This window comes from Parastagonospora nodorum (genome assembly GCF_000146915.1).
Source record: "Parastagonospora nodorum SN15 chromosome Unknown scaffold_16, whole genome shotgun sequence".
NCBI lineage: Eukaryota > Fungi > Ascomycota > Dothideomycetes > Pleosporales > Phaeosphaeriaceae > Parastagonospora > Parastagonospora nodorum.
Window position 1 is genome coordinate 425565 of NW_001884564.1, and position 26411 is coordinate 451975.

Here is a 26411-nt window from a genome sequence, read left to right on the forward strand (position 1 = left end):
CGAAACCTGAATGGGAACCCGTTGATGGAAGGAAGGTGAGTTGGAGCAATATTGTAGACGAGGATGTAAGGACAGTAAAGCTGTATCCGTGCAGTGGGGATATTGAGGTTTGGGTGGGCATTTCATTGCTGTGTGGAGGGTCGGCGGCGGCTAGTGCGGGATGTGTGAGTGAAGCGAGAGATATGTGGTGAGAGTTAAGGTTGCTGGATCGCTGGGAATGAGAAATTGTGGGTATGCAAGAACTTCATGTACGTCTATCCTACGAAGTCGCAAAAGGTTATGGAAGAAGGACCGAGAATACAAGAGGATTTTGAAGACGGTGTCGTGCGAGTATGGTGTCGGACGAGAGCAGGTGAGAGATGACATATTCATCGTACAATGTAACTTGACGTAAGGTCGCACTTGCTTTTTCAATTAAGCTCAGTGTATATTGTATCTATAAACGAGGAAGCGAAACTTGTCTTCGTATTGCGACTGCAGGTGCAAGCAGCACCGGTATTCTTGACTCGCGTTTCACCATGCCCCTTCCAAGCGCTGTGTGAGCGTGAAGGCAAACAAGCAATCTCCATTCCCCAGCCTAGCTACAATTTCAAGTGTCCATGTTCCAGTTGACAGCCACTTAAATGGTATCCAATAGTCAGTCAAGACTTCGTTGTAACCTGGTTCGAGACGCTGCACGTAAGTGCCCGCTTCGTTGCGAATGGAGAGATGAGCGTTGTTAGCCAATGCTATCGGAGCAAAGGGAATAGTCGAATTCAGCGTCTGCTCGTGATAACCATCATCGGCGACGACAGAAACAATGATGTTGATTGTCGCTGTGCGGAGTTGCTTTTCGAGGTCTGGGATCTCCTTCTCTTTGTATGAGGGTATGCCGCCGCGGAGGAAAGTAAAGAAGATCTGGTCACTGGCAGAACTTAGCCATATCACTAGCATACTGATAGTCAAGCTTTAACATACACAGGAATGGGCGTTGGAGTGACCTCGAGGTATTCTAGCTTGAACAGTTGTTCCGCCTTAGGTACGGGTCCGTAAGTGACATTATTGTGACCTGGCACTTTGTTTGGATCTTCTGGCTCGGTAACTGGTGGTAGTGACGGTCCGATCAAGGCGGTTTGCTGGTTTGCTAGATGAAGACGGAATACGGTACTCGCCGCAACAGCCTTGCAGAGAGCCAGTGAGAGCAAAATGGCGGACTTTGTTAACATATCGATTTACGCGGATTCGACGGGAAGCGCGAGATGCAAGCGGAGATGTTGGGGACAGTGTTTCGCACTGATGAGCAATGAATAGGTCAAATGGCTTCTCTTTTGTAATTAAGGAGGTTGCCTGATGGACGCCTTGAGCAAAGGATTGCGCGAGTGATTCGCATCACATGTCCCCTGCAGGACAGTTCAAAATCTTGTCACATAGATTTTGGCTTAGAGTTTCTAAAATTCATGGGAAGTATTTCGATGGATAAATGGTGTGTCGATGTTCAATACGCTATTGATAGTGCGCGCCACAGTAACGCCACAGCAGAGCGCCACAGACCTCGGGACCCTGGAGAAAGTGAGCCGTGACTTCCGTCTATCCACTGGGGCTTGGTATAACTTGCATCCTTCACCACACAAGTGCGCGATGGCGACAGTGCTGTTTATGCCATACATTTGATCACTGCACTAACGAATGTACTGAAAGCTAATCTTGACTCGAATCCCCCTTGCCAAGACAATGCGGCTGAGGCTGTTGGGCGTCTTCAGGCTGCGGACCAGCGGGGTCCGAGTCGACTGTCTCAGCGACTAAAATCGCAAGCCAGCCAAAAGTCTCACGATGTCTAACTATGGTTCTACACCGCCGCCAGGGCCTTATACAGCACCAACTCAAGGGACTTCTACACCAGGCCAGAATGCGCAGCCCCAGCAGAACTATCAGCCGGGCGCGCCGAACCAAGCGCGTTCGGGCAAGTCTGGAGGCATGTATGGGCAGATGCTACAGGCTGTGACTACTGGTAAGCCCATGTTGGACAAGCTGGGCAAGAGCATAAGCTCGAAATTGGGGAGGGAAGACAGCAGCTAGCGGTCCACCTCAACACCTCCAGAGCTACCAGAATTACCAGCAGGCCCATGGTCAAGGTCAGAATCAAGGACAAGGGCAAGGGCAGGGGCAGTACAACCAGCCCCAAGGCTACCAGCAGCAACAGTACCAAGCGCAGACATACAGCCCTCAACCACAGCAGCAGCAATGGGCTCATCCTCAACAACCTCCTGGTCCGCCCCCTCCGCAAGCACCGAACCCATATCATGCGCAGCAATCACCATACCAAACCTCCAATTACGCCAGTCCAGCAACTGGCGTTTCGGGACAGAACAATTACTTCCCTACGCAACCAAATTCGAATGCACCACCCCCGGGTGCACCAGGTCACAACCACACGGCGTTCAATGCGACCGGAAACACTGGGTCGGACCAGCACTACGCACAGCAAGGGCAACATGAGCATCAAGGAGCAGCACAAGGACAATACCAGCCGAGTCAGCCGTACCAGACGGGTCAATATACAGGTGTCGTTGGTGGTACACAAAGCCCCGGAAATGTTCAGAATACCCAGAACCCGCACACGGGGGACGTATCGCCAATGATCCCTCCAAACAAGCCTACACAGTGGAACAACTCGAGCTCTTCACATTTGCCCCCCGGTCCTTCTCCTGGTCAACCATATCAGACTGTACCCTCACCCCCTTTACCGAACAGTCAACAACAAACGCAGTGGAATTCGCACTCGCCTATGACCCCTCAAGGCCAAGCTCCTCCACCGCCTGTCAGTCCACCTCCACATACCGTCAGCCCGCCTCCACAACAGACGCATGCGCAATCTGTCCCAGCACCGACCGCATCTCCGCAGCCCATTCAGCACCCAACAACTGTTGTACAATCCACAGGTCCGCCGCCTGCACCTACTGAGTTCATTGCAGAGCTGCCGGGCGATATGGGGCCGAGCACTCCAGGATCTCCACCATATCAAGCCTACCAACCCTCGGGTGGTGAACAAGCAGCTTCGCTTACGAAGCGATTTTCAGTTTCTCGCCGCGCTGTAAGCGCCAGTAATTTACCTCTGGCAGATCCATGGAGATTCGCAGATCCACTTACAGAACAACCAACTCGTGAGTTCTACATCCTCGCCGACTTGCTCTTCGAGGCGCTTGACAGAAAGTTCGAGCCGCAGAACACGGGCTTGTTAGAAGCACCTAAGGTTCTAAAAGTCTGGATCGAGCTCAATGACGAGGCACATGGTAAGCACTAGTGTAGCACAATATGAGTCGATAGCTAACGCAAATCAGAGTTGTTTTCCTTCAACAATTACCATGCATTGGCAAGAATGTGGGGTCTAGAGGGCGTGCCACATGTGATGGTGCCTGTGCAACCTTCGCTATCACCAGTCTGGAACTTCAACCAGCACTCGCACGCCCAAAGCCTTGCGGTGGTTTCAGAGCTCCAACCGTCTCCCGTGTCGTACATGCCCGCACTGAATCGTGCCGGCTGGTACAAGTACTTCTTTCTTGAGATGATGCATGGGCCTGACGAGATTGGCAAACTTGTATCTGCGATATGTGCAGATACCTACAAGCCAGGCATTTTGAACCAGCCCGACCTTGGTCGGCGTGATAGATGTCAGATACCTGCGCTCCAAGCGAGAGCTGCGCAAGTTCAGTCTGCAGCAATCAAGTGCGTGTGCGATGAGGCGAAAATCGCGATGCAACGAGAGCGAAATGGTGCAGCATGGGCGGCGAGAAGCCCACAAGCCGCGAGTGCCTCAGGAGGGGCCAACTCAGCACATCCGGGTTCTTCAACAGACATGGCTCAAATGACGCACGAGATTCAGATGGTGTCGAACGATATCGCCGTGAGTTCTGTGGCGGATGGCGATGTCAGGTACGAGAGTCGTCCAGCAGGTTACAGCAGGCTAGTGTAACAACTCGGCGCGATCTTGGACACGACGCGCGAATGCGGTCTTGGTAGTCTGTACAAAGCTAGGAGTACCTAGCTTGCGCAAGCACATGTGAACAACGACCAAACGTCCTCAATGCGTCTGACGTCAACAAGCTCGAGCACCAAACGTTATCGAACACATCCACCATCCGGTGTCTCGGCACCGTCGATATGGGGAATCGCAGTTAATGCGCACGGCGCTTGACGTGGTGTTTCGTTTCATGAGATCGCCAAGAGACAGGATCGAGATGCGCGGGATGACAACTGAGCGGCTGAGCCAACGTTTTGTGGCAGGACAAGTGGCGGGTACCTGCCTTAATGCCTGCGCCAAATGCGCTGCACGCAGGATTCAGAGCATAGCGAAAATGGCGAAAGGTAGAAGTCCATCAGATAGAGAAAAAAAGGCAGCCAACACCGCGCATCCCTATCTCTTGCATTGCTGCAATCTGCGCCCGTGGTTCGGCTCTTCATCCTGGTCAAAATGATATAATCATATCAGTGTTTCCTGCAAGACAGGGGGCAGTTGCTGTAGTTCTCGGCAACCAGGCCCCATTGAGCCTCGATCTGCAGGAACAACCCGATTCCAAGGCTGGCGCCGTCCTTGCTTGGGTGCGGCGGGCGCGAACGTTGCACCAACAATTTGAGGACGCGCATACCCAACCTCGCCTTGGTTTTTAGCTCTCTTCCATCCCATCTTCTTTACGACAGCGTTGTCTTTTCTTCCATTGAGCATTCTACCGCCTTATATCACGCGGGTATCAAATAGGCGTATTACCATCATCCCTTACTCAGACACACGGCAACGATGCGTACCTCCACGATCCTCGCTCCACTTTTCCTCGCGGCCACAAGCATCGCCCAAGGTGTCGAGGAGGGCATTGCTCCGTCTCAAGGACCACCATCTGGCTGCGAACCCAACGCCAACGGCAACTTCACGATAGGAACGCTCAAAGTCCACCATGCCACCGAGAAGCGCGAATCTGCTTCCGAGGTAAGACATGACAACACACCTCCCATTCCTCGTCCCCACCGCAACGTCCCCGCCCGAGACATCGCACCAAACAGTGTACTGACGCATACTCCACAGGCCGCTGACGGTGCCCTCGTCTGTAACCTAGAGGATGGCATTCTGCGCGACCGCGACGGCCGCACTGGCTCCGTCGTAGCAAACCGCCAGTTCCAGTTCGACGGCCCACCCCAGGCCGGCGCCATCTACACCGGCGGCTTCAGCATCTGCTCCAACGGGTCCCTCGCCATAGGTGGCTCAACACGCTGGTGGCAATGCAGCTCCGGCGGCTTCTACAACCTCTACGACGAGTGGATCGGCGACCAGTGCGAGGAGATCCGCATCCAAGTCACATTCCCACAGAAGCCTTCCCCGTCGGCATCGGCGAGCACGAGCTCTGTGACTAGCACAGCTGTCGTGTCGAGTCTGAGCGTCAGTGTCGCGACCGTGGAGAGCAGCTTGGCAACTATTTCTGGTGCTGTTAGCACCGTTAGCAAGAGTGCTGTCGGGCCCTCTGCGTCGTTTGCTAGCTCCAACGTCTCGATGACAGGATCAGTAACTGGTTCGCCGTCTTCGACCCGCTCCAGCAGCGCGGGTCAGACCGGTGCAGCTGACGCGCCGCCTGCAGGTGGTGCAGCTGCCGCTTCCTTTGGCATCGCAAAGGGCTCCATGCTCGGCGCCTTCATTGTCATTTTCGGTGCCGCGCTGGTCCTCTAGAAGACCTGAGTGACGTTCAGCATTTGGGCAAACTTTTGCCACTTTCTTCTTTCTTCATATTGGGCATACCAGCGTACACGACTATACGGCGCGGCGTCTGCTTGACTTACTTTTTGGAGGGATTGGGGGATTCATTGTTCATGGATTGGATTGGATTGGTACACGCGTTTATACACCTACATGCATGGAACGGCATAGTGCATAGGCAGTTTTGTGGATTGCCGGCATTAGATGAGAAAGTTTAATGATAATACTTATCGATTCAGGTTGACTGAAAGGTCTTTCCGAGGAGTTGATGTTGAGCTGCAGTGACTGCTTCAGGTTCTGACGATCGAAACACATCAGCTGACGAAGATGTAGACTGGACTCGTTTTAAATTCCCAAGAGATTCTGGTCCACCTCTCTATCTCCCTCCCATCTCAATCCCACCCCCATCGCCCAGGTGCCTCCTCCAAACCGTCCCAACCCCCTCCCTCCACCTCCCCCATCCATAAACAGCCACCGTCCCTACCCCTACACAAACCGTAACAACCCCCCAAACCCAAATCCTAAGCCCCTCCAACTCACACAAAATTCATCCCAAACAACCCCGTCACGAAACTCAGCGGCAGAAACACGCTCGCCAGCACTGTCAGCTTGGTAACCTGCGTCGCGAGCTGGATCTGCTTGCGCGACTCAGCGAGCGCGGTAGCGCTAGTCAGCATCGCGATGGCATTCTGATGGTGCTCTGCAGTTTCTTTGAAGCGCGCCGCGAGGAAGGCGAAGTCCGCTTCGACAGCGGACTTGGTCTGGTTTGCAACCCTGGCTTGTGCGAGTGTGAGATTGCGAGACCACTGTATTGTATGTGTCGATTGCAGGTAGCGCAGGACTTCTTCGTGGCGGCATGCGTGGTCGGACAAGAGGTGTTTGTGCGTGATGAGTTGGTTGAGGTGCGTGACGGCGCGGTCAATGTCCCACAGCGCCGAGCTGATGATTTCGTAGCGCCGCGTCATGGTGGATAGGACTTGGTTGGAGGTGGCGGCGGCGAAGCGGAAGATGGGGGAGAGGGCGTAGAGGGGGTCGAGGGCGGCGATAGCGTGGTCGAGGAGCAGGTGGAATTCGCGGGGGAGGTGGGATGCGGATTGGATCAGGGAGTTGGGGGTGATGATGTTGGGGTTGATGGGGCCCGGGGCGAGGGAGGGGAGGGGGTGTTGGAGTTCCGAGTCGATGCTGAGGAGCGCGCTGGGGACGAGGATGATCCATCGGGCGCCGGTTTTGGCGCAGGCTTTGAGGTGCGAGAGAAACCAGTGGAAGTCGGAGCTGTGGGAGAGGTCTCGGCTGCCGACGTCTGACCATAGTATCGCTGGACAAGTTTAGTCGGTAATGCAGCTTAGATGCAGAGAAAGACAGTGAAGTACTAACCCGTCCAGCCCTCTCCATCCGACTCAATAGTGATGGATATGTCCTGCTCGATCGAAAAGGTCGAGTCGCCAAGATAAGCATTTCCACGGATATAACTACTTCCCGGCGCCGGTGTCAGGACCTTTGGGGTATGGAAGAATTTATCAGGGAGCATTTGACGCCTGTCAGATAGGGAAATATCGCCTAGTGAACGTGTCGATTCACCACATGTGTTTATGCGAAGCGTGATGCCGACTTGGGAGCTCACTGATGGCATAGTGGGAACAGCATATAGCACAGCGCCGCGTCTTGATCTCCATAGATGGATGTGTCTCCTGAAGAATTCTGGGCCGATGCCGTACTTTGCTCCTATCGATGCTATCCAAGAACCAGATAGGTGCCCACCGAGAAAGAGCATTTGGCCCGATCGTTTGGATGGCAATGGTACATCCAGTAGACTTTGCAGTTGCGAATATGAATACTGGGATGACACATAATCGGAGCCTGACTCGAAAACAGAAAGGTGTGCCAAAACGTGCTCGTCTAGATCGGGGAACTGCTTATCAAGATCTGTCTCATCCTGCTTGAGCAACTCCTGTAGAAATCTATATATGAAGCCCTGGAAGATTGTCTTGGTGTACGAGCGTTCGCTGTACTGTATGATCGCGTTCCGGTATTCGTTCGCTTGCCTTGGAGATTTCATGGCGCCGGTAAAGACTAAGATCGATGGGTGTCAAGATGATACTGCTTACCGCACTCTAGTGACAGATTCGCCGATCATGCGCCCGTGACATATAGAACATGGAGGAAGCGGACGATTATCAGGGTGGCAATTGCATCACATGAGGGGCGGTGCAAGGCTGAAAGAAAGCTATCTGATGCGGGCGCTTATGATGCTGTACGCTGCACCCACTCAGAGATCATCGCAAGCGAACTTGCATGAGATACCGGTGTACCAAAACAGAGTAAGACCGCCGAAGTGAAAAAAACATGTTGCCGTTTGCAACCAAACAACAGTCTTTCATGAACTGGATTTTCTATTTACCAACGATAGTGCTCATGCAAATGAACCTACGACTTGCGCAACACCAAGAATGACTTGGACAAAAGTCAACATCACGACTACCGTGGCGAAACTGCACTTAATTAGCTAGTAGCACATGGACGGGATATGCGAAACTCACAAAAACGTCCAAAACTGCAAAGTGTCCCTACGATCACGAAACAAGATCCAAATGTTCCAAGGTTTCGCAGACTGAAGGTGTTCTTCGAGTATCATAATGCGCGGCCAGAGTGACGGGAAGAGGTCTGGCGTCCAGTCCGACGGCTCGTTTTTCATCAGCTCGACCAGGAGCGGATCGAATTCGCTCGCATGGGCGTTTTTGCTTCTCTTCGCTCCCGGTGTTCGCTTGTCGCTGAGCTTCTGATACGTTGATATGAGCTGATGGCGATACCGATGCGCGGAACACGACCAGCACCAGCAGAAGCGGCGAGCAACAAATGCGCTGCTTATTGTCGCGTGACGAGGGGTATCTGGCCAAGCATTGAATAGCATGCTGTATGACTCAGTAATCTCCTGCGCGTATTCGGCGCTGATGCCAACAGCACTCGAGGTCAAAGTTGTAGCACTGAGCGCACATGGTAGCGCAAATACTTCAAGCACATATTGTCCATTGCGCTTGCACAGTAGCATGTGGCGAGACAGATTGTGGGTCCAAACTATGTCGACTGCTCCGAAGACACGGAGAGTGTATGCATTCAGGCGGGTTGCTGCAACGTGTAGTGATTCTAGGGAGTCAAGGTCGTCCAAGAAGCGAAGGGAGATACTGGTATTGTTATGGCCAATCGTATCGAGATTTTGTAGCGAGTGAACAGAGCCTCCCGAGCTGGCTATGGATACTGAACTGGAGCCCTGTGTTCTTCTGAGAGCCGCTCTTAATGCGACTGCAGCCTGTACCATCGCAGAATTGTCATCACTACCCTGTGGAAGACCCCATTGCCCTGCCGAGGGCAACAGACCACTTCCAGTAACTAAGCTGGAGACACCCCCTTCATAAGGGCTGTTGCCTAACGTGCTGCCCTTCTCTTGCGCACGAATGGTGTATGCCAATGTGATCTTACGAGCACCGCCTGCTACAGGCAAGTGAACGAAAGAGCTCAGAAGCATGGTCCAAATGCCGATAATGTACATAACAGTGTCTTCCACATCATCCCGTCTCGATCGTGTCCTAGCCTGTGTGTCTGAGAAGTACTGGCTCGGGGAAGTGGCTAAGTCATCCAGTAGTCCCTGTATGCTGGGCGCGGAGATTGAGTCGTCATTTCCCTGGTTCAAGTACTCGACGACCTGGATGACTAGCTCCAAGAAGCCTTCCAATGTCCCTCTGCCAAGGTTGCGGTTCGCGATGTAATTTAAGTACGGCTCTGGATCGGAGGCTGCGGTAACAAGGTATTCGGGGAAGCCCAGTGCGTGAGCAAGCTCAATTCGAAGCTGGTCAGGCACGTAGTGTTTGCGAGACATTTTCGTATAGTAAAGAGAGCACCAGGCTACGAGTAGCCAGTTGGAGCTTCGTGCAAAGGTAATTTTGTCTACTTCTGGGGTTTCTGTACTCTGGTCGAGCTTCTGTGACCTTCACGGGAGTTGTTAGTCGTTCTACTGGTGAGCAAAGACGTTTTGAATGAGAGTTTGAAAGGCACATATGCGTGCATCAGGCTTCGAGAGGCTGCCATCTCGCCAACGCCAGCTCGAGGCTGGGGCGATGGTGCATGCTGCAGCTCCAAGGCGGCTGTGTCGAGAATGCTGGAGGTCAGCTCGTTAGGGGACATAAGCGTTATCATTATCGATAAGCGTCCCGCTCCGGAAGGCAGCCGTCCGTAGCCACCTATTCACCAGTCACATCATGAAAGATCGACTTGATATTTTATTGTCATATTTTTTTAAACGAACCCTGAGATACATTTTGGACAGATTGCCGAGTGAATAGGCGCCAAGTCATACAATTGTGTAGTCTCGCTTCAGCTCTTCAGGCACTTCGAACGCACCGTAAAACGCCACACGACCCAATTGCAGTCTCCTATCTAATGCCGGACCCTCCATATTGAAACTTTGTACATGGCCACTTCGCTGCACAAAGCTCTGAAAGCCAACAATGCCAGGTCCGATAGTACCGTCTTGTCGCGTGCCGTCGGTGTAGAGCGCGACGCCGCTGTATCCACTAGGCGGGTCAAAATCCGGATGTACGCGGTATAGAAGTGCGCGCGACACAAGACTATGCCATGTCGACCTATCACTGTCTTCAAGAGACTTTGAATTTCCAGCCGCGGCTGTTTGGTTAAGAAATATGCCCTCTCCAACAACCAAGATCTCCGATGGATGACTGCTTCTGATACTTTTTGCTGAACGATGTGCTTCAATTGGGCCTAGAAATTTTACTGCAGATGTCTGTTGTCGAAGTGCGTTCCATGAGTCCTTGTTGAGCCAGCCGATGTCTGGTATTGGAGATGTCATATCCTTGATCGAAGCAGGTGTAGAAGGTCTGATCAAAGTGACATCGTGACGAAAGCCGTTTGGGTAAGTCTCAGCTCCGTCGTCGAAACTTCTGTCAATGGTGCCAATTCTCTCGTTGTATGCCCAGATGCTGATGTGTCTATTCCAATCATCATCTAGCTTATCGAACCGACCACGACTACGAGGAAAAATTGACTTGCGGTGTGACTTGGCCAAAATCGCTTCGGTAATAACGTGTGTCGACATGACCAAGTATGGCTCTTCAGCTTTGGCCACTTTTAGTCCGATCCGAGCTGCATAATTTTCTTTGCGATGAGTGCCTTTCAGCCGTGCTTCAATGAAGTCGTTGAGTTTAAGTGGTCGCCCTGACAAATCCCTGGACGTGCGCGATGTCTTGAATATTTTGGACAGCCCCACGCCTTTCAATGTGATCATTGGCTTCGATTGTGATGTCGCGGTGACAGCGAGTGGCATCATAGTCGGCTTCAAGTTCTGATCAATGTAGCAGACTTTCAGGCCCCCATATTTGTGCGGGAGATGCGACGCAGCCCACACAACATCAAACTTTTCCGGAACGATGATTTGTAGTAAACCATTGATCAGCAGATAGAATCCTACACTTCCTTCAAAAGTCAAAAATACGTCGCGTGCCACATTTAATGATAAGGCAGATCTGCAGTCAATCGGTGCTGATGACCGCGGATCGGGTGGCGGGTTGATACCACCCACAGGTGGCCAATGATGTTCCACAGGCAAGACAACTGGACTTCCTGAAATTTCGAGGGGATAATTTTCTGGTGTGTGTAGATCGAGTGGCGTACACGTCCAGCACTGATTTTGGTATTCCACATCCCACTTCCAAGACTCTGGCAACAGGTCCCGCACTCGGGTCCAGTCAACGGAAAGAAGTTCGCTGTTATATCTGAATATTCTCGCTTCCCTGGTGTCTTCCCCAGCTTGCTCTTCCACTTTCTTTTGAATTTCAACAATATCTCCAGGATGAGATCCATGTCCCACTACCTCCTTCGCTGTGGTGATTGGTGTCGACATGCTACTCTCTTCTTCTGTTTCATGTATTCCTTCCATGTGCTCAGTGGTTTCCGCAAGCATGATTGCAGAGTTCGGCTCAACAGGTTCGATCCCGAGCTGGCCTGCCAGGGTAACAGGATTACTTTCGGTTACACTTTGCATGTCAAGAGATTGAGGACCAACGCTATCCACTGAAGATCTCCCATTAACGAACTCGCGCGTTGCACCCCGTCTCCGTGGCTTTGCACCAAGAGCGAAGTAATCTGGTTCGCCTGCTATGCCCATTCCTGGATTGTAAAGCTGAGAGGGACGACCATTGTGTCCTGTGAGCTCTGACACTTGACGGTGTTTATGATCGCCATCTATGCCAAATGGTTCGATATGGGAGGGTTTGTAATCGCTACCAACGACAGTTGTGGCGTCACTGGAAGGCCTATCTCCACCACGATGTGAAGGTCTATACCGTGGTGAATTTGGAACATCAAACCCTGTAAGTTCTGACACACGACGGTATTTAACCTCGCCACCAGCGGCTATTGTATCAACGCCAGAAGGTTTCCCTTTAGAATCGATAGCGTCTTCCGAACCCTTGGACCGGGTGAAGAGTCGTGAGAATAAGGAAGGTCTAGGCTCCCGCAACGCAAACCTTTGTCGTTTCATCGCCGACGTAGTAGCGAGAGTACTTTTAGTGCGCTTTTTGGATGCTAGTAAAGATGTAGGAACCGGATCGATAGCGTTGTGATTTATTGTAAGATAACTCGAAGATGGGACGTCGGGCGTGTTTGGGGGCGAGCCTTGTGCGGCAACCAATGATGTTTTCAGTGTTGCTTGCTAATATATCTGGCCCGATTTGGTTCGTGGATTAGGCGAATAAGCGCGGTACTGAAAGTGTAAGTGTTGGAACTGAATGAGACACGGTTAGGTGAGCCATCATGTAAACCTCTGTTCGTCGCACATACTGTTATTGGCAGTTAGCCAGTACGATCATATAGAGATGTGCGTACATTGATAACGGCTTATCTCAAAGAGCGCTGATACGCCCACATTGTGGCGTTTCTCGACGAAATAGTCCTGACAAGGCTGCAACTATAGGAAAATGTGTCAAGCTTTGGTTCGCAGAACGCAGCTTGAAAGGAGATTGATTTCGCAAACTTATACGACACGAAGACGATGATAGCAAAAGGGAGGTGGGTGGAACTGAAGCCTGCATGCATGCGAGGCTGAAGCATACGCCCCAAATCACGTGCGTGAGCGACAATTCACCATGAAGGAAGGCACGACCACCCCGAACAATAACGTCATCACCTTACACTACAATCAGAAAGTGATAAAAGCCGCGAAGCCAAGCAAGGCGATGCTAAAGGCACCGTAGATTCGAAAAGACTACCTGGTATCCTCCGTAAACGCCCCATCCCCAATGCATACTCACCACTAGACCTAGCGAACGACCAGAGTCTTCACCACTGTCATGTCGATGTCGTGTAGCTCAGGAGGGAACTTACACGCCTCGCCGAAAATACACGACTTTGTGCCCTTGCTGTGGTGTGTGCGAGAAGGAGGCGCTGGGCAGCGGTGGCCATAGATGCACTTAATATCCTGGCAGCCGCTCCCAGACATGCACGGAGCCATGCGCGCGACGAGGCGAAGGGTCTCAAGCTCTGTCGAGTTGGGCTTGGGAGAATGCTCGTGGCTGCAGGTGTCGCCAAAGGGGCAGCTGTTTCGCAGAAAGTGCACGTTGCAGAGCTTCATCTTCTTGACGCGGTCGACCTCGACCTTATCGTAGTTCTTAGTAGACGGGTCGATGCGCTGCCCTCCACGGTTACGGACAATGGCTTCTTCGCGAAACATGGGTTTGTATACCGGCGATTCGTCTGTCTTGGGTGGCGCTGGAGCTGCAGCCATGGAGGCCCAAGTGTTGGTCTGCTTGACTGCTGCTCCTCCGTCTGAAGCTAGTGTCGACGATGAGGGCGTGCGAGGCATTCCGGCGTTTGCCAATGCTGCCGTATTTGGGATAGGGCTGTCCATCAGACAGGGCGTGCGGGTTGGAGCTGGGAATCGGGAAGGCAGTCCTGAAAGCATGTTGTACGTCTGATGAATGGACGGCGGGGACCCATGAGCAGCCGTTGGCTGGGAGTAACTGTAGGCGCCTGGCAGGACGATCTTGGACTCGCGAAACAAATTCTTGAACTTCTTGGTGCTGTATGGCAGCGGCACTAGCTCTTTCTCGAATGGAACGCCCTCGAGAAGTACAGTCTTGCTTACGACATCGGGTCTATCAGAGCACTCCTCGAGAGAGCGAGCGTAGCCGTTGTCGTGCGAGCATCCGAACAACAGGCGGCGACAATGGTAGTCCTGCGAGAACATCTTGAAGGATTCTGCAGCTGTCAGCAGGGCTCCGAGTGACAAACATGCAGGCTAGCGATGGGCTCGAGGGGAAGACTCACCAATAATCTTTTCGTCTGCGCGATCTTTTCCGGTACCGACATCCACAAAGTCAAAAAGGGTCTTGCCACGTGTGAAACCGCGGACAAAATCCTCGAAGAGGCCGATGTGTTCGATGATGCCTTTGCGAACAAGCACATCGCCGAGGCCTCGAACGTTGGCATACATGCGGCAGACGATGCGTATGCCGAGCGGAACATCAGAAACCTCCGTCTCAATGTATTCCTGGACTGCCGCATAGAGCTGGGAGGCGGCTCGACGGCCTCCGGCCTCACCCTGTTGGAGGTACTGGTCTTCGAACTGGTGTTTGTCAGTAATCGTCAGCAGTGCAGCGCCTGTGCAACTCACTATCATGCCGTCGCCATCGACTAGAACCATGACAAATGGGTTATCCGCCTGTGAGAGTCAGTAAGTAAAGCCGATCTTGACCAGCGGCAGGAGTCAAGGGCGGGAGCGTAAGACGCACCATGGCCCGGTTCAACGTCTTGAAGTATTTCTCATATTGCACCTTCTCGGCTTTCCACGAGCCAACAAACTCAGTGTCGCGCTTGCGATCTGCTTCAAGGCTCTGGTTCTTCTGGATGGCATACTCAAGGCGCGTGAATAGGTCCTGTGAACGTCAGTGACTGCGCAAGCAGCAAGCATCGTGGCCTTTGTACAGTCATGAATTTGTTCTTGTCGGCATCGAACTGCTGGTAGTGCTCAAACTTTTGGTAGAGCGCGGCAAGCTCCGAATCACTCTCGACGACTGCGCTGTTGGTGCGAGTGGGTGTGACGGGGCTGGAGTGATAGTTGCCGTTGCTGTTGAAACCTTTGGCAGCATGGATACCACCTTTCAGGCCAGTGAGGCCGTTAAGACCGTTATGGAATGACATGCTGACGTTTTCCGCGGCTATCTGGTGGAGCGAGAGTAGTCTCTGGTCGAGCGGGTGGGAATATTTTTGTGGTGGTCAGGATTGCTTGGTGGAAATGTGGGTAGAGATGGGTTAGGTAGTGAGAGTGTGGGCACGCAAGATATTTAATGGTAGCCTACTGACGGCTCCGACACAGTGAACAGGAAACGGTGAACAGGAAACCGTTACCGGGAAACTCTAGGTGAAGATGAGCTATCGTCTGCGTTTGTTAGTGGATAGAACAGTCTCTGTGCCACCTGCACCTGCAAGTAGGCGCGATGCCTGCCGAATAGTCATGGGGAAGGCGCTTCAAGCAAGGCGGTGTAGTGTGCAACTTGGATCATACGAGCAGCAAACAGAGGCGCATATGTCGCTCTACGCTGCGAAATTGCGATTCTTTGTTGTCTCGTCTTTGCGGCGCGCAGGTGAAGGTCAAGACAGCGCGTATGCAGGTCGCGACGGCGCGCCGCTGATTGGCACGACGGCCTGCCGCGCCTGCCCAGGTGGTCCACCGTGGGCCTGCTGCCTCGCCAAGCTTAGCTGCGCCCGGACGTCACCCATTTCCAGAAGCCACGTTCGAGCAGCTCGTTTTCCGTTTTCTGTTTCCTGTATCCCGTGTCTCTCCCCATTCCCTCCCTCCTGCATCCCGTTTGCTGTCTTCTGCATCCATCATGGTCGCCTGGAAACTCTCATCCCTGTTGCTGCTGTCCTTGGGCGCACTCAATGCCTTTGCCGCCATTGATGTAAGCTCCCCGCGCATGCGCGAGACATGACATCAGAATACTGACCATCGCGTGCGCAGGTCGAAAAGGTCGCAGAGGAGCCAGTGACGCCTAACCTGAACGTCAAGGTCTCGGTCTCATTCCCGCAGTCTGAGATCTTTGGTATCAAGCTCGTCAATGGCCATGCCACTGAAGCCCGTCTATCCGTCTCCAACAACGAGCCGACGCCCATTGGCGTCTCCCTCGTCGGCGGATCGCTGTCGGTGGAGCAGGCCGGAGAGTCGCGCATCATCCGCAATCTCACCACGCAGAAGTACTCTATTGAGGTCCCCGCCGGCGCAGAGGAGACGATCCCGTACTCCTTCACCACGGACCAGCACCCCCAGGATCTGCGTCTGCTGCTCACGGCCGTGTTGAGGGACCAGAAGAACAGCTTCTACACCGTCCCCGTTTACAACGAGACCGTCACTATCGTGGAGGGAGCTACCAGCTTCTTTGACCCCCAAATGTATGTATCTATGCGCATGCCGTACAGCCTCAGCATAACCCTTGCTAATGCACACAACAGCATCTTCCTGTACCTCGTCGTTCTCAGCGTCTTCGGCGGCATCTCGTACTTTGTCTACAACACCTGGATCACCACTTTCTTTCCCCAGAAGAAGGGCCGCGGCAAGGGTGGTGAGCGCGCGAAGAAGTCTTCCCTCGGCTCCAAGAAGGTCGACCCCGCCGACCAGGTCGCTGTTGTTGGCGCCGATGGCCCCGCTGTTACCTCTGGCGCAAAGGCGTACGACGAGAGCTGGATTCCTGCATCCCACTTGCAGCGCCCGGAGGCCAAGCGCGTCCGCAGCGGAACCCCCAAGACTAAGCCTAAAGCTTAGACAAGCACGTTCTATACCCTGGGAGCCTCGGGTGGCATTCCGAGGCCATTTTGGACTATTTACCTGCTGAGGTTGGATATCTTCAATGCCATGTTGGCGATTTAGAGTCATGTAAGCCTATTTGGAATCATGTCTCACGCATTGGATACGCGTGAGCGCACGCTGTATGCTCCGATGGCACAATCGCGACGATCTGTTGATCATGTTGTACAATATAATCAAAAGCAAAAGTTGTCGATTGAACGACGTACATTATGCTCTGACGCACTCTTAATTCGTGCTATTCCTTCTTCCACTCCTCAAACTCGTCGTCCAGATGCTCTTTCAGCCGCGCAAACTTGTTCGCAAAGCCCTTGTCGCATCTCCAACACTTCATGCCCCAGGTGGGCCAGTCGCCCGGCGCAAACCGCTCACTCCCCTCCTCCAGCGGGAACTCATCCATCTGCACAAGAAAGCTAGAGTTGAAGCTCAAATAATGCTTCTTGTGCTTCATACAGGCCGAGTGCATATCCCGACTAAACACATGAATGTGCAAGTGATTCATCGACGGATGCGTATGCACGCCCGCCACAATCTCCTTGCTCCAATCGCGCCCCTGCGGTAGCGCAGCGATTTTTTCCTCCGTAGGCGAACCATCAGACGCACACATGAGCTCGTCGAGCGCGTTTTGATACGGCTTGTCCGCCACACTCACGTGCCCGAACTGCCTGCGAAGTTCCTGCGCCGCGAGCGCTTTCACACGCTCAACGCGTTTCCGACAATCTGCTAGGAACGCCGTATCTGAGGAGAGGAGGTGCAGTGGGTGTTTAAAGTATAGGTCTGGGTTTCGCGGGATCAACAGGAGATGTACACTGTACTGTATCGTTAGCTACGAAAGTGTCCGCTAATGAGTCGTGAGGAAGGAGAGACCCACGAAGCTTTTGGAAATTTATCCCGGATAACTACAAACTGCTCATCCCACTCGACTACCCTGCCCTCCGGATTCGTCTCTGGGTTTTCCAGGTATACGCCCAGGCCGTTTCTTGGGTCCCAGCCCTTTACGGCGTTTTTGGCGCGCGAGAGGGCGCTGGAGGGTTGCGGGTCTTCGGCAGTCGGCGCGGGTTTGGATTTCTTGGAGACGGACATGAGTTTTGTGACTAAGGAGTGAGGGCGGGTTTTAGGTCCGGTAGGGAGGCGACGTACAAGCGTTTGGACGTTTCTTTGGGTGCGGAGGGGGAGGAGAGGGCGCATCGCCAGTGAGGGTTTGCGGCGTCGTATTTAGGGGAGGCATGGTGATGGGTGGGAGGGATGCGCGCCTATGACGACAGGATTATTGGGGCTCAGGGAATCATGGTTGTGAGGGCGTGAACGTGCTTGTCGGATGGTAATGCTGCATACGATTTCGTGCGGGAATGCTCAGATTAGCTAAAGTGCACAACAGTTGTACCATGTCGAGAGATGACGCGCTTCGACATGCCCCGAGAAGTGGCCCATGCTCCATCCCACGCTTCGGCAGTGACACGGCGGGGCTGCAGCGATCGGAGCTTTGAATTATACGCCCGCGATTTGTTTCTCGGAAAGTCTATCAACATGGCGACACAACCGCGACAGAGTTATTTAGATTTCACTGCGCTGAGCGAAAGGTGGACAACTACGCAACCCGGTGGTTGAGCCCTTCTGCTAGCGACAGCGCCCTTCAACACCCACAAACGAATGCATTACTTCCCACAAAACTTTTGTAGATTTCTATCCACTACTGTTCATGGCTACACCAGGTTTTCTGCCATATCTGCGAAGTAAACACGATGCCGAAGAATGCTCATCCGCCGCGCGGTAAGCCCGCAAAGAAAACAGTGCCGCCGGAGGAAGATACAAGCTACATCGTCTTCGGCGACGGCAAGCCCAAGAAGAAGAAGCCCGACAACTCAAATACCGGCACTAGCTCAGAAGACACCAAGGGTAAAGGCAAGGCTGCGACAGGACCGGCTGAAGATGGCCCAAAGAAGCCTGACACCAGGACACTGATCGCGGGAGTTTCGTGGACTGGCAAATTGCCTGTAAATCTACTGGCAGAGCACTTCCAGAAACAACACTGGAGCAAGCCAGACTATCGGATAGTATGTACACAATGAGACATGAGTGAATCACGAGCTGACCTTCGTAGCGCAAAGATGGCGAGAAGCACTTTGCCTACGCCGTGGTCTTGTCCAAACTGAACCAGAAGACGCGAGAAGTGACGACTCTCCCACAGATCAAGATCCCTGCCGAACTCGAAGAAAAGGCACACCAGCCAAGTGCCGTCGAAGCCCGCAACTTCGCCGCCGCCTATACCCTCTTTCGCGTCGCCAGTGCGAAAAATCTACACATGATGCTGCCTCCAACATACAAGGATCTATGGAAGGGCGAATTCACGGAATTGAAGAAGCGGGATGAAGCAGAAGGCAAGGGTTGGATGTACGAGGCAGACCCGTTCTTTGGCTTCGCCGAGCGAGAAAAGGCGCGCGAACTTGCCGCAAAAGCACGCGAGAAGAAGCAGAAGGAAAGAGACGAGGCACAGAAAGCGCACAATCTCCAACCTGGAGCGGCTATGCCGAGTTCACGAAGTTCTTCTGCTGGCGGCAGGAACTTGCTCAAGGGGTGGGAGCGCGTACCTAAGATTGAACTTGGGAAAAGGACGAGGAAGGCTGCCGAGCACCTGATTCGCCGAGACGCTGTGTGGAATCCGAATGGTCTCGAATTGGATCCCACAACTAAATCACGCCTTGTGCACGAAATTGCTGAGCTTGGTTTCCGGGAGAGCCACGTAGAGGAAGCTGCTGCCATATGCAAAGATCGCGAAGAGATCATCGAGTGGTTGCTCATCCATGTCCCAGAAGACGATCTGCCGTCATGGAGTTTGCCCGAGGGCTATGTCGCTGGAGTCAGCATGGCGAGCGCCAATCTGAAGCGTGAAGGCGCTGTCAAACGTCTTGCAGCTGCAGGCTATGCGCTGGATCTATGCGAAGAAGCCTATGATGGCCAAGGGGGCGATGAACGCAAAGCAGCAGCACTCTTGCAGACTCGACTTCTTCGACCAAACGAGGACGACAAAGATATCGCGCAAGAAGTGGCAGACCTCTCAATCGCCGATGATACGGAGGAGTGGTCAGAGGAAGATGCCTGGGAAACCGAGATGTCGTCTCTGGAAGCAATTTACGACAAGCTATTCAGTCGACCGTCACCAGAAATGTGCCGGATTGAACTTGATATCAAGCAGCAAGGAAAGCGACTCATTTTACAAGCCAGGAAGCCCTTCGGACTATATCCTGCTGTGGTCCCCATCATTACCTTCGAAGCCGCTATTCCCGCTTATATTCGCCTCAGTATCATTCGACAGGCTCTACTACATGCGGAAACCAATTGCATAGGAATGCCCATGATTTATGATATCGTGGATTGGGTGCAGCAGAACTCTGGCGAGATCTTCAAGAACCCCGGCCGGTTGAGTGATGTCTCATCTGGTCTGGCGGCGGCCGACCATACCGAAGAGCAACAAGTTCGCAAGAACAACAGGAAAGCAAGAGGTCGGAGACCGATAGATTGGACGCCTGCGACACCCGTTAGTCAGAAGATACTGTCACAGTGGCAGGCTAAGCAAACGATGCCGAATCAGCAAAAGATGATGAATGTCCGACAAGCATTACCAGCCTGGAGGCTCCGAGAAGACATAATTCGGACTGTCAACGATTGCCAGGTGACCATTATCTCAGGGGAGACGGGCTCTGGAAAGTCGACTCAGTCAGTGCAATTCGTCCTGGATGACCTCATCCAGCGACAGCTTGGAGGTGTGGCAAACATCATCTGCACACAACCCCGAAGAATTTCTGCTCTTGGCCTTGCCGATCGTGTTGCTGATGAGCGATGCTCTCAAGTTGGCGACGAGATTGGATACACCATTCGCGGCGAGTCGAAGCAGAAACCAGGCGTCACTAAGATCACATTCGTCACCACTGGTGTTCTGCTCAGACGACTGCAGACGTCGGGTGGCGGTGCCGACGATGTTATTGCAGCACTGGCAGATGTCAGCCACGTTGTGGTTGATGAGGTCCACGAGCGCAGTCTGGACACTGATTTTCTTTTGGTCTTGCTCCGACAGATCCTACGCAAGCGCAAAGATCTGAAGGTGATCCTGATGAGCGCAACTCTGGATGCCGAAGTTTTCGAGGCGTACTTCAGAGAAGTTGGACCGGTGGGTCGCGTCGAGATCGAAGGCCGCACACACCCTGTGCATGACTTCTACATTGACGACGTGGTTCACTTCACAGGCTTCAACGGCGCTGCAATGGGTGATGATGGTGACGAGGACAAATCATTCTCCGCCAACATGCGAAGCATCGGCTTCGGTATCAACTACGATCTCATTGCTGAGACTGTCCGACACATCGATCGTCAACTCGGAGATAAAGACGGAGGCATCTTGATCTTCCTACCTGGTACCATGGAGATCGACCGTACGCTGCAGGCTCTTAGCCACTTCAATAACCTACACGCCCTTCCACTACATGCATCACTTCTGCCGGTTGAACAGAAGCGGGTGTTTCCTCTTCCACCTCCTGGAAAGCGGAAAGTCATCGCAGCTACCAATGTTGCGGAAACTTCCATCACCATCGAGGACATCGTGGCGGTCATCGATACCGGCCGCGTGAAGGAGACCAGCTATGATCCACAAAATAATATGGTGCGTCTCGCCGAGACCTGGGCTTCCAGAGCTGCATGCAAGCAGCGTCGTGGTCGTGCTGGTCGTGTCCGAGCTGGAGATTGCTACAAACTCTATACCCGAAATGCCGAAGCGAAGATGATGGAGCGACCTGACCCGGAAATCCGACGAGTACCACTAGAGCAGATGTGCCTTTCGATAAAGGCTATGGGTGTTCAGGACGTCTCGGGCTTCCTCGCCTCAGCTCTCACGCCACCTGAGAGTACAGCGGTCGAGGGTGCTATCAGGTTGCTCTCGCAGATGGGAGCCATTACAGACAATGAGCTTACCGCCCTTGGTCGGCACATGTCAATGATACCCGCAGATCTACGTCTGGGCAAATTGCTCGTCTACGGCGCGACGTTTGGATGTCTGGAGGCCGCACTGACGATTGCATCCGTGTTGACAGCGCGTAGTCCCTTCATGTCACCACGAGAGCGGGATCAAGAAACACGAAACGAGTTCAATCGGATCCGGTCATCATTTTCTAACAATCAAGGAGACCTGCTTGTCGACCTCCGTGCATACGAGCAATGGTCCGCGATGCGCAGTAAAGGCGCAACCACCCGCGACTTGCGCTTCTGGTGCCAAGACAACCGCCTATCAATCCAGACCATGTTTGACATCGCCTCCAATCGGACGCAGTACCTCTCTTCTCTCAAAGAAATCTCCTTCATACCAACCTCCTACTCCTCCACTAACCCCTCCACCCACGGTATGTACACCAAGCAAAACAACAACGACGCGCTCCTCCGCGCCCTAATCGCCGCCTCCTTCAGCCCCCAGATCGGCCGCATCCAACTCCCGGACAAGAAATTCGCAGCTGGCATAGCCGGCGCCGTCGAACTGGACCCAGAAGCACGCGAAATCAAGTACTTCAACCAAGAAAACGGGCGCGTCTTCGTGCACCCGTCCTCCACACTCTTCTCCTCACAAACATTCCCATCCAACGCCGCGTTCATCGCGTACTTTAATAAAATGGCCACAAGCAAGGTTTTTATTAGGGATATTACGCCGTTTAATGCGTTTGGATTGCTTATGTTTGCCGGAAGAATTCAGGTGGATACTCTGGGCAGGGGGCTGGTTGTTGATGAGTGGATACGATTGAGAGGGTGGGCAAGGATTGGTGTGTTGGTTAGTCGGTTGCGGGGCATGTTGGATCGAGTGCTCGAGGGGATGGTTAGGGAGCCGGGGAAGGGGATGAGTGTGAGGGAACAGGAGGTTGTGGCTGTTGTGAGGAATTTGGTGGAGAGGGATGGGTTGGATGCGTAGAGGAATGGAGGATGGGACGAGGTAAAAGGTGAGCACTGATATCGGCGAGTGGCAGGCACTGTTGCTAGCCTGGTAGGCGTTTGACCATCTTCATCTATCGTCTCATCTCATATTTTATCTCTACTTCGTCTCACTATCAATTGGCATCGTACACACCATCTTTCTTAACTACCCTTTATCTGTCTCACAACGCATATGAGTCTTGCTTCATTGCCCATCTTTTCTTTCTCTGCCTTCCGCGTGTTCTGGTGCAAGGCGGTTAATAGAAGGCATGTTCGAGAGGACTACCGATGATGTCCTCCAGACTTATGTCGTTCATGTCAAAGGACGTTACGAGTTGTGAGCGTTCTCACTTGATGGCCTCTGGGGCGTTCATTGAGAGTTGTCAATTCGTAGCATTTGTTCTCTTAGTATGTCCCTTCTTATTTCTTTGCCTGAGATTTCTTGCCCCGTCTGCCTTGGTCCCTCGCGTCCACTTTGCGCCGAGTATCTTTGGTGTTGGAATGGACGCTTTACGAGCTAACCATTGTATCCGCACTCACCTCTCTCACGTCATGTTTGTATCAATCTCACTATCGCTCGTATTGAAGTGTCGCTCGGGTATGTGAGTCCTCTCACCCACCACCATTCATTCCCTTACTTCTGCACATCCTCATCAAGTTTTCCGAGCTTTGTATACCCAATGTATATCTCCAATACTCCCTTCCTCATTGCTCCTTCGTCTCCGTGAACCCATATACAGCCAGGACTTCTCGCTGAATACCCGCATTCCGCCTCGTCCCTCCACACCCAACTCTCACCACCGCTCCCTCAACCATCTCTCTCGCTTCACCCACGGAACCTTCGCTCGCCGTCGCCGACCTTCCACACACAACAGCAAACGCGCCCGTCGATATAGGCCCACCTCCCACCCGCCCGCACTCTGCTCATATATCTACAGCACTTGCTGCCCTCCGGTATATAAGTACTGCAAACTGCCAACCCTCTATCAACGAGCCTCCTCCCAGCTCTCAGCCGCTTAGTCTAACAGTGTTATTGGCACGACCACTTCGTATCGGTCTAACGCACTGCCTTTATTCCTACCGGTTTTCTGGGACCTGGGGGGTCGCTCGTTCGATTCTCGGAAACGGAAAAATTATTCAATTAGTTTAGACGTCGCTTGAGCTTCGCGGATTGGCTAAATACCAAGTTCGATCGGGGTCGAAAGGTGCTTTTTTGGAGAGTTTGGGGTCATGTTTTTTTGCTCTTTTTGGCTCTGTTGGGGGGGGGCGGGGAGTGTTGTTGCGGTGTTTGATGGGCTTATTAGGGACTTCAGTGCAGATTAATGTATAGCTTTCGGTTGATTGAGGGGGCCTCGGTATTCAACGCTGCTTGGCTCTGGTTTCAGTGGCACGGCAATGTGCATGTCTCATGACGCCCTCCCGGGTTGGGTCAGCGGAGGAAAGCGCATGCTGTTCGTTGTCGTTACTTACAGCTGTTAAATGACTGGGCTTTCATCATCGCTAGCATCTTTACAAACATGAAGATGATTACCGGTCTCGAGAGCGAACAGGGCGCGACATCGCAAGGATGGCAGTGTGGTGCAGATAAAAGCCACGGACGTCACTCGGCACCTTGTGAACGATAACACAACCGAACGTTCACATTATAGGCCCACTGGACAGGAACCAAGTGTTAGGGTACCAGGCACGCTTCCCACCCTCATGTGAAACCAACGTGCGCGCATGTGGTTCGTCGTGAAGTAAGCTCGAAGTGAGGTCGCCTAATTTGACAGGGCGATTCCAACACATCACCACCCACCCTTCCTATTAACCCACCCAACTTCCATTATCGTCGCCACATCACCACATCTCACACCTGGCCTTCTTGAAACACTTCACAAAGCAGGCTCTTTATCTTGATAGGCCGCCCCATGTACTAGCCCAATCGCGTTCCTGCGCCGCGCCGGCTACGATGTGGCTGTACCTGCATAAGGCGCCCGACGCAGCCCCCGAATTAGACCGCGCCCAGTGTAATACTGACATACAACGTGGTCGTTCTCCGAACAGGCTTGTAGAACCTCTCCGGCGACCGAAACACTGCCAGCGAGAAAAAAAAAGCCTCTGAGCGCCCTAAGGCCTGCACCCAACCCGGGCGAGCAAGGCACATCAGTCATCTCATTCGTCAATGTCATCTATCTATAATTTCTACAACTTCGAAAAGTAGGCTAACAACGCTTCCAGATTCACACTGCCAACATGTTGAAGACTTGACTGCTGGCCTTGGGGCGTGAATGTTGGCCTGCGCCGGAATTTGGGGGTTGGAATGAGAGGCGCGGTATATCCTCGCCGTGATGTCGCCGTTTTCGTAACACGCACATTCCAACTTCTCACGCTGTCTATTCTATCTTTTCACTCTGTTTTTGTTTCTATCAAGGAAGTCATTCTGTTCCTCGGAAAACCACATCACCTGCGCAGTCATCGGGTCAATCTAGTCATTTCCATCTCGCCCCTTCACACACTCATTGCATATAAGTCAAAAGCCAAAGCGCGATCGTCGTTTGCTCGCTATACAACAATATGCATCTACTCAATACCATACTCCTATGTACTGCGGTCGCATCTGCGACCCCGCGCATCTTCGACTGGGCAAACTCGATCCACCAACTGGCCGCAAGAAAGATCCTTCTCGACTCGACCCTTGCACGTATGACTAACGCGCAAGCCCTCGCATCGGTTAAGAAAGAGACATGTTACAACGGCACGAGGATACCATGGCCTCAAAACGATCTACCTCCTCCGCTAGCAGATAAGCCCATTCAACAACTCCACATCTTCAAGAAGCCGGAAACAGCACCCAACACTCTCACCATCCACAACTACTGCAACTATCCCATCTACTACGTACACTGGAACGGACCTCAAAATATCGGCCAAGGTGTGATCAAGGCTCATGATGTTTTCACAAGTCCATTGAGAGGATCCGTAATCAAGGCCAGCAAGACTCCCGACCTGACCAAGGTCGTCCTGATCGAGTACTTCAACGACAAAGCCACCAAAAAGCTATGGTACAATCTCAGTCTTGTAAAGTGTCTCGGCGTCAATCCTCGGAATGGCATGTACACCACCGACACTAGTGCATGTGCAGGCCACGAGGGTGGTTTGCAGTTCGGCAACAAACAAGTCATGAGCTACCAGTGTGCGCCGGGCTGGTGGTGTGATGATCAAGCATATCTGTACGATGTAAGTTGTTTTTTCTATACAATGAGGACGGATGAGACGGTTTGCTAACATGAGCTCAGGAAAACCTGTGTAAGGTTCTGAACCCGGTGAGCACTTGTTCTCCAAAGGACGGTGTCACGATGGAGTTTTGCGCGAGCAAGCGTCGATGAAAATATCTCTATGAACTAGAAGTGCTTTCATTCCAGTGTCCTTTCATGAACATCTCCCTTCACATCTTTACCGCGTGCGCGTGCTCAGACTTCGGGTCAAGTCGTTTGTCCCTTCGACCTGGAATGGTCCCTTACACATTCTTGTCTATGGTTCATGCAGTAAACAGTTTAGTCTATACATACACGAGCGAGCGGGAATAAGAAAACATGTTTTTCATAAACACAATGGACTCAGGGCTGAGACTAACCTACTTCAACGTAGTGCAGCGGAAAGACCGGCATCCACCCGCCGCAAAGTCGGCCTTTGGCGCAAGATCTAGATCGAGATAAGATAACATTCACACGGCAAAAACCATCACCACGCGAGCAGCAAATTCTGTCAGCCACAACATCGAAATCACGCATATTGACATGGAGCTACAACCCGAGGCGTCGGATTTCTCACTTGTTCTGCGCAAGTAAGTGGAGACGGATCCATCTGATAAGATTGCTTGGAGCGGTACTATGCTATGAGAGG

General features: G+C 52.7%; 12 protein-coding genes across 12 annotated transcripts; 5 read left to right on the forward strand and 7 right to left on the reverse strand.

The window, feature by feature from the left end:
• Window positions 1-513: 513 nt before the first annotated feature.
• Window positions 514-933, reverse strand: SNOG_10133 (hypothetical protein; the record flags this gene model as incomplete). Its single annotated transcript, XM_001800363.1, has 1 exon — window positions 514-933. One exon carries the CDS (start codon window positions 931-933, stop codon window positions 514-516), a length of 420 nt encoding a protein of 139 aa, XP_001800415.1.
• Window positions 934-2102: 1169 nt separating this feature from the next.
• SNOG_10134 (hypothetical protein) lies at window positions 2103-3280 on the forward strand (the record flags this gene model as incomplete). The annotated part of the gene is made up of 2 exons (XM_001800364.1): window positions 2103-2246; window positions 2882-3280. 2 exons carry the CDS (start codon window positions 2103-2105, stop codon window positions 3278-3280), a joined length of 543 nt encoding a protein of 180 aa, XP_001800416.1.
• A 1491-nt stretch (window positions 3281-4771) lies between these two features.
• Window positions 4772-5689, forward strand: SNOG_10135 (hypothetical protein; the record flags this gene model as incomplete). The annotated part of the gene is made up of 2 exons (XM_001800365.1): window positions 4772-4957; window positions 5054-5689. The coding sequence occupies 2 exons, from the start codon at window positions 4772-4774 to the stop codon at window positions 5687-5689; spliced, it is 822 nt and encodes a 273-aa protein (XP_001800417.1).
• A 563-nt stretch (window positions 5690-6252) lies between these two features.
• SNOG_10136 (hypothetical protein) lies at window positions 6253-7772 on the reverse strand (the record flags this gene model as incomplete). The annotated part of the gene is made up of 3 exons (XM_001800366.1): window positions 6253-7016; window positions 7091-7185; window positions 7579-7772. 3 exons carry the CDS (start codon window positions 7770-7772, stop codon window positions 6253-6255), a joined length of 1053 nt encoding a protein of 350 aa, XP_001800418.1.
• Window positions 7773-8126: 354 nt separating this feature from the next.
• Window positions 8127-9587, reverse strand: SNOG_10137 (hypothetical protein; the record flags this gene model as incomplete). Its single annotated transcript, XM_001800367.1, has 3 exons — window positions 8127-8205; window positions 8254-8839; window positions 9089-9587. The coding sequence occupies 3 exons, from the start codon at window positions 9585-9587 to the stop codon at window positions 8127-8129; spliced, it is 1164 nt and encodes a 387-aa protein (XP_001800419.1).
• A 471-nt stretch (window positions 9588-10058) lies between these two features.
• SNOG_10138 (hypothetical protein) lies at window positions 10059-11888 on the reverse strand (the record flags this gene model as incomplete). The annotated part of the gene is made up of 1 exon (XM_001800368.1): window positions 10059-11888. The coding sequence occupies one exon, from the start codon at window positions 11886-11888 to the stop codon at window positions 10059-10061; it is 1830 nt and encodes a 609-aa protein (XP_001800420.1).
• Window positions 11889-13040: 1152 nt separating this feature from the next.
• SNOG_10139 (hypothetical protein) lies at window positions 13041-14920 on the reverse strand (the record flags this gene model as incomplete). Its single annotated transcript, XM_001800369.1, has 4 exons — window positions 13041-13984; window positions 14048-14441; window positions 14512-14655; window positions 14705-14920. The coding sequence occupies 4 exons, from the start codon at window positions 14918-14920 to the stop codon at window positions 13041-13043; spliced, it is 1698 nt and encodes a 565-aa protein (XP_001800421.1).
• Window positions 14921-15609: 689 nt separating this feature from the next.
• SNOG_10140 (hypothetical protein) lies at window positions 15610-16538 on the forward strand (the record flags this gene model as incomplete). The annotated part of the gene is made up of 2 exons (XM_001800370.1): window positions 15610-15681; window positions 15741-16538. 2 exons carry the CDS (start codon window positions 15610-15612, stop codon window positions 16536-16538), a joined length of 870 nt encoding a protein of 289 aa, XP_001800422.1.
• A 280-nt stretch (window positions 16539-16818) lies between these two features.
• Window positions 16819-17808, reverse strand: SNOG_10141 (hypothetical protein; the record flags this gene model as incomplete). Its single annotated transcript, XM_001800371.1, has 3 exons — window positions 16819-17389; window positions 17452-17674; window positions 17721-17808. 3 exons carry the CDS (start codon window positions 17806-17808, stop codon window positions 16819-16821), a joined length of 882 nt encoding a protein of 293 aa, XP_001800423.1.
• Window positions 17809-17857: 49 nt separating this feature from the next.
• SNOG_10142 (hypothetical protein) lies at window positions 17858-18109 on the reverse strand (the record flags this gene model as incomplete). Its single annotated transcript, XM_001800372.1, has 2 exons — window positions 17858-17907; window positions 17965-18109. 2 exons carry the CDS (start codon window positions 18107-18109, stop codon window positions 17858-17860), a joined length of 195 nt encoding a protein of 64 aa, XP_001800424.1.
• Window positions 18110-18322: 213 nt separating this feature from the next.
• On the forward strand, window positions 18323-22524 carry SNOG_10143 (hypothetical protein; the record flags this gene model as incomplete). Its single annotated transcript, XM_001800373.1, has 3 exons — window positions 18323-18634; window positions 18682-21007; window positions 21134-22524. 3 exons carry the CDS (start codon window positions 18323-18325, stop codon window positions 22522-22524), a joined length of 4029 nt encoding a protein of 1342 aa, XP_001800425.1.
• Window positions 22525-25082: 2558 nt separating this feature from the next.
• Window positions 25083-25894, forward strand: SNOG_10144 (hypothetical protein; the record flags this gene model as incomplete). Its single annotated transcript, XM_001800374.1, has 2 exons — window positions 25083-25745; window positions 25853-25894. 2 exons carry the CDS (start codon window positions 25083-25085, stop codon window positions 25892-25894), a joined length of 705 nt encoding a protein of 234 aa, XP_001800426.1.
• Between the last annotated feature and the right edge of the window lie 517 nt (window positions 25895-26411).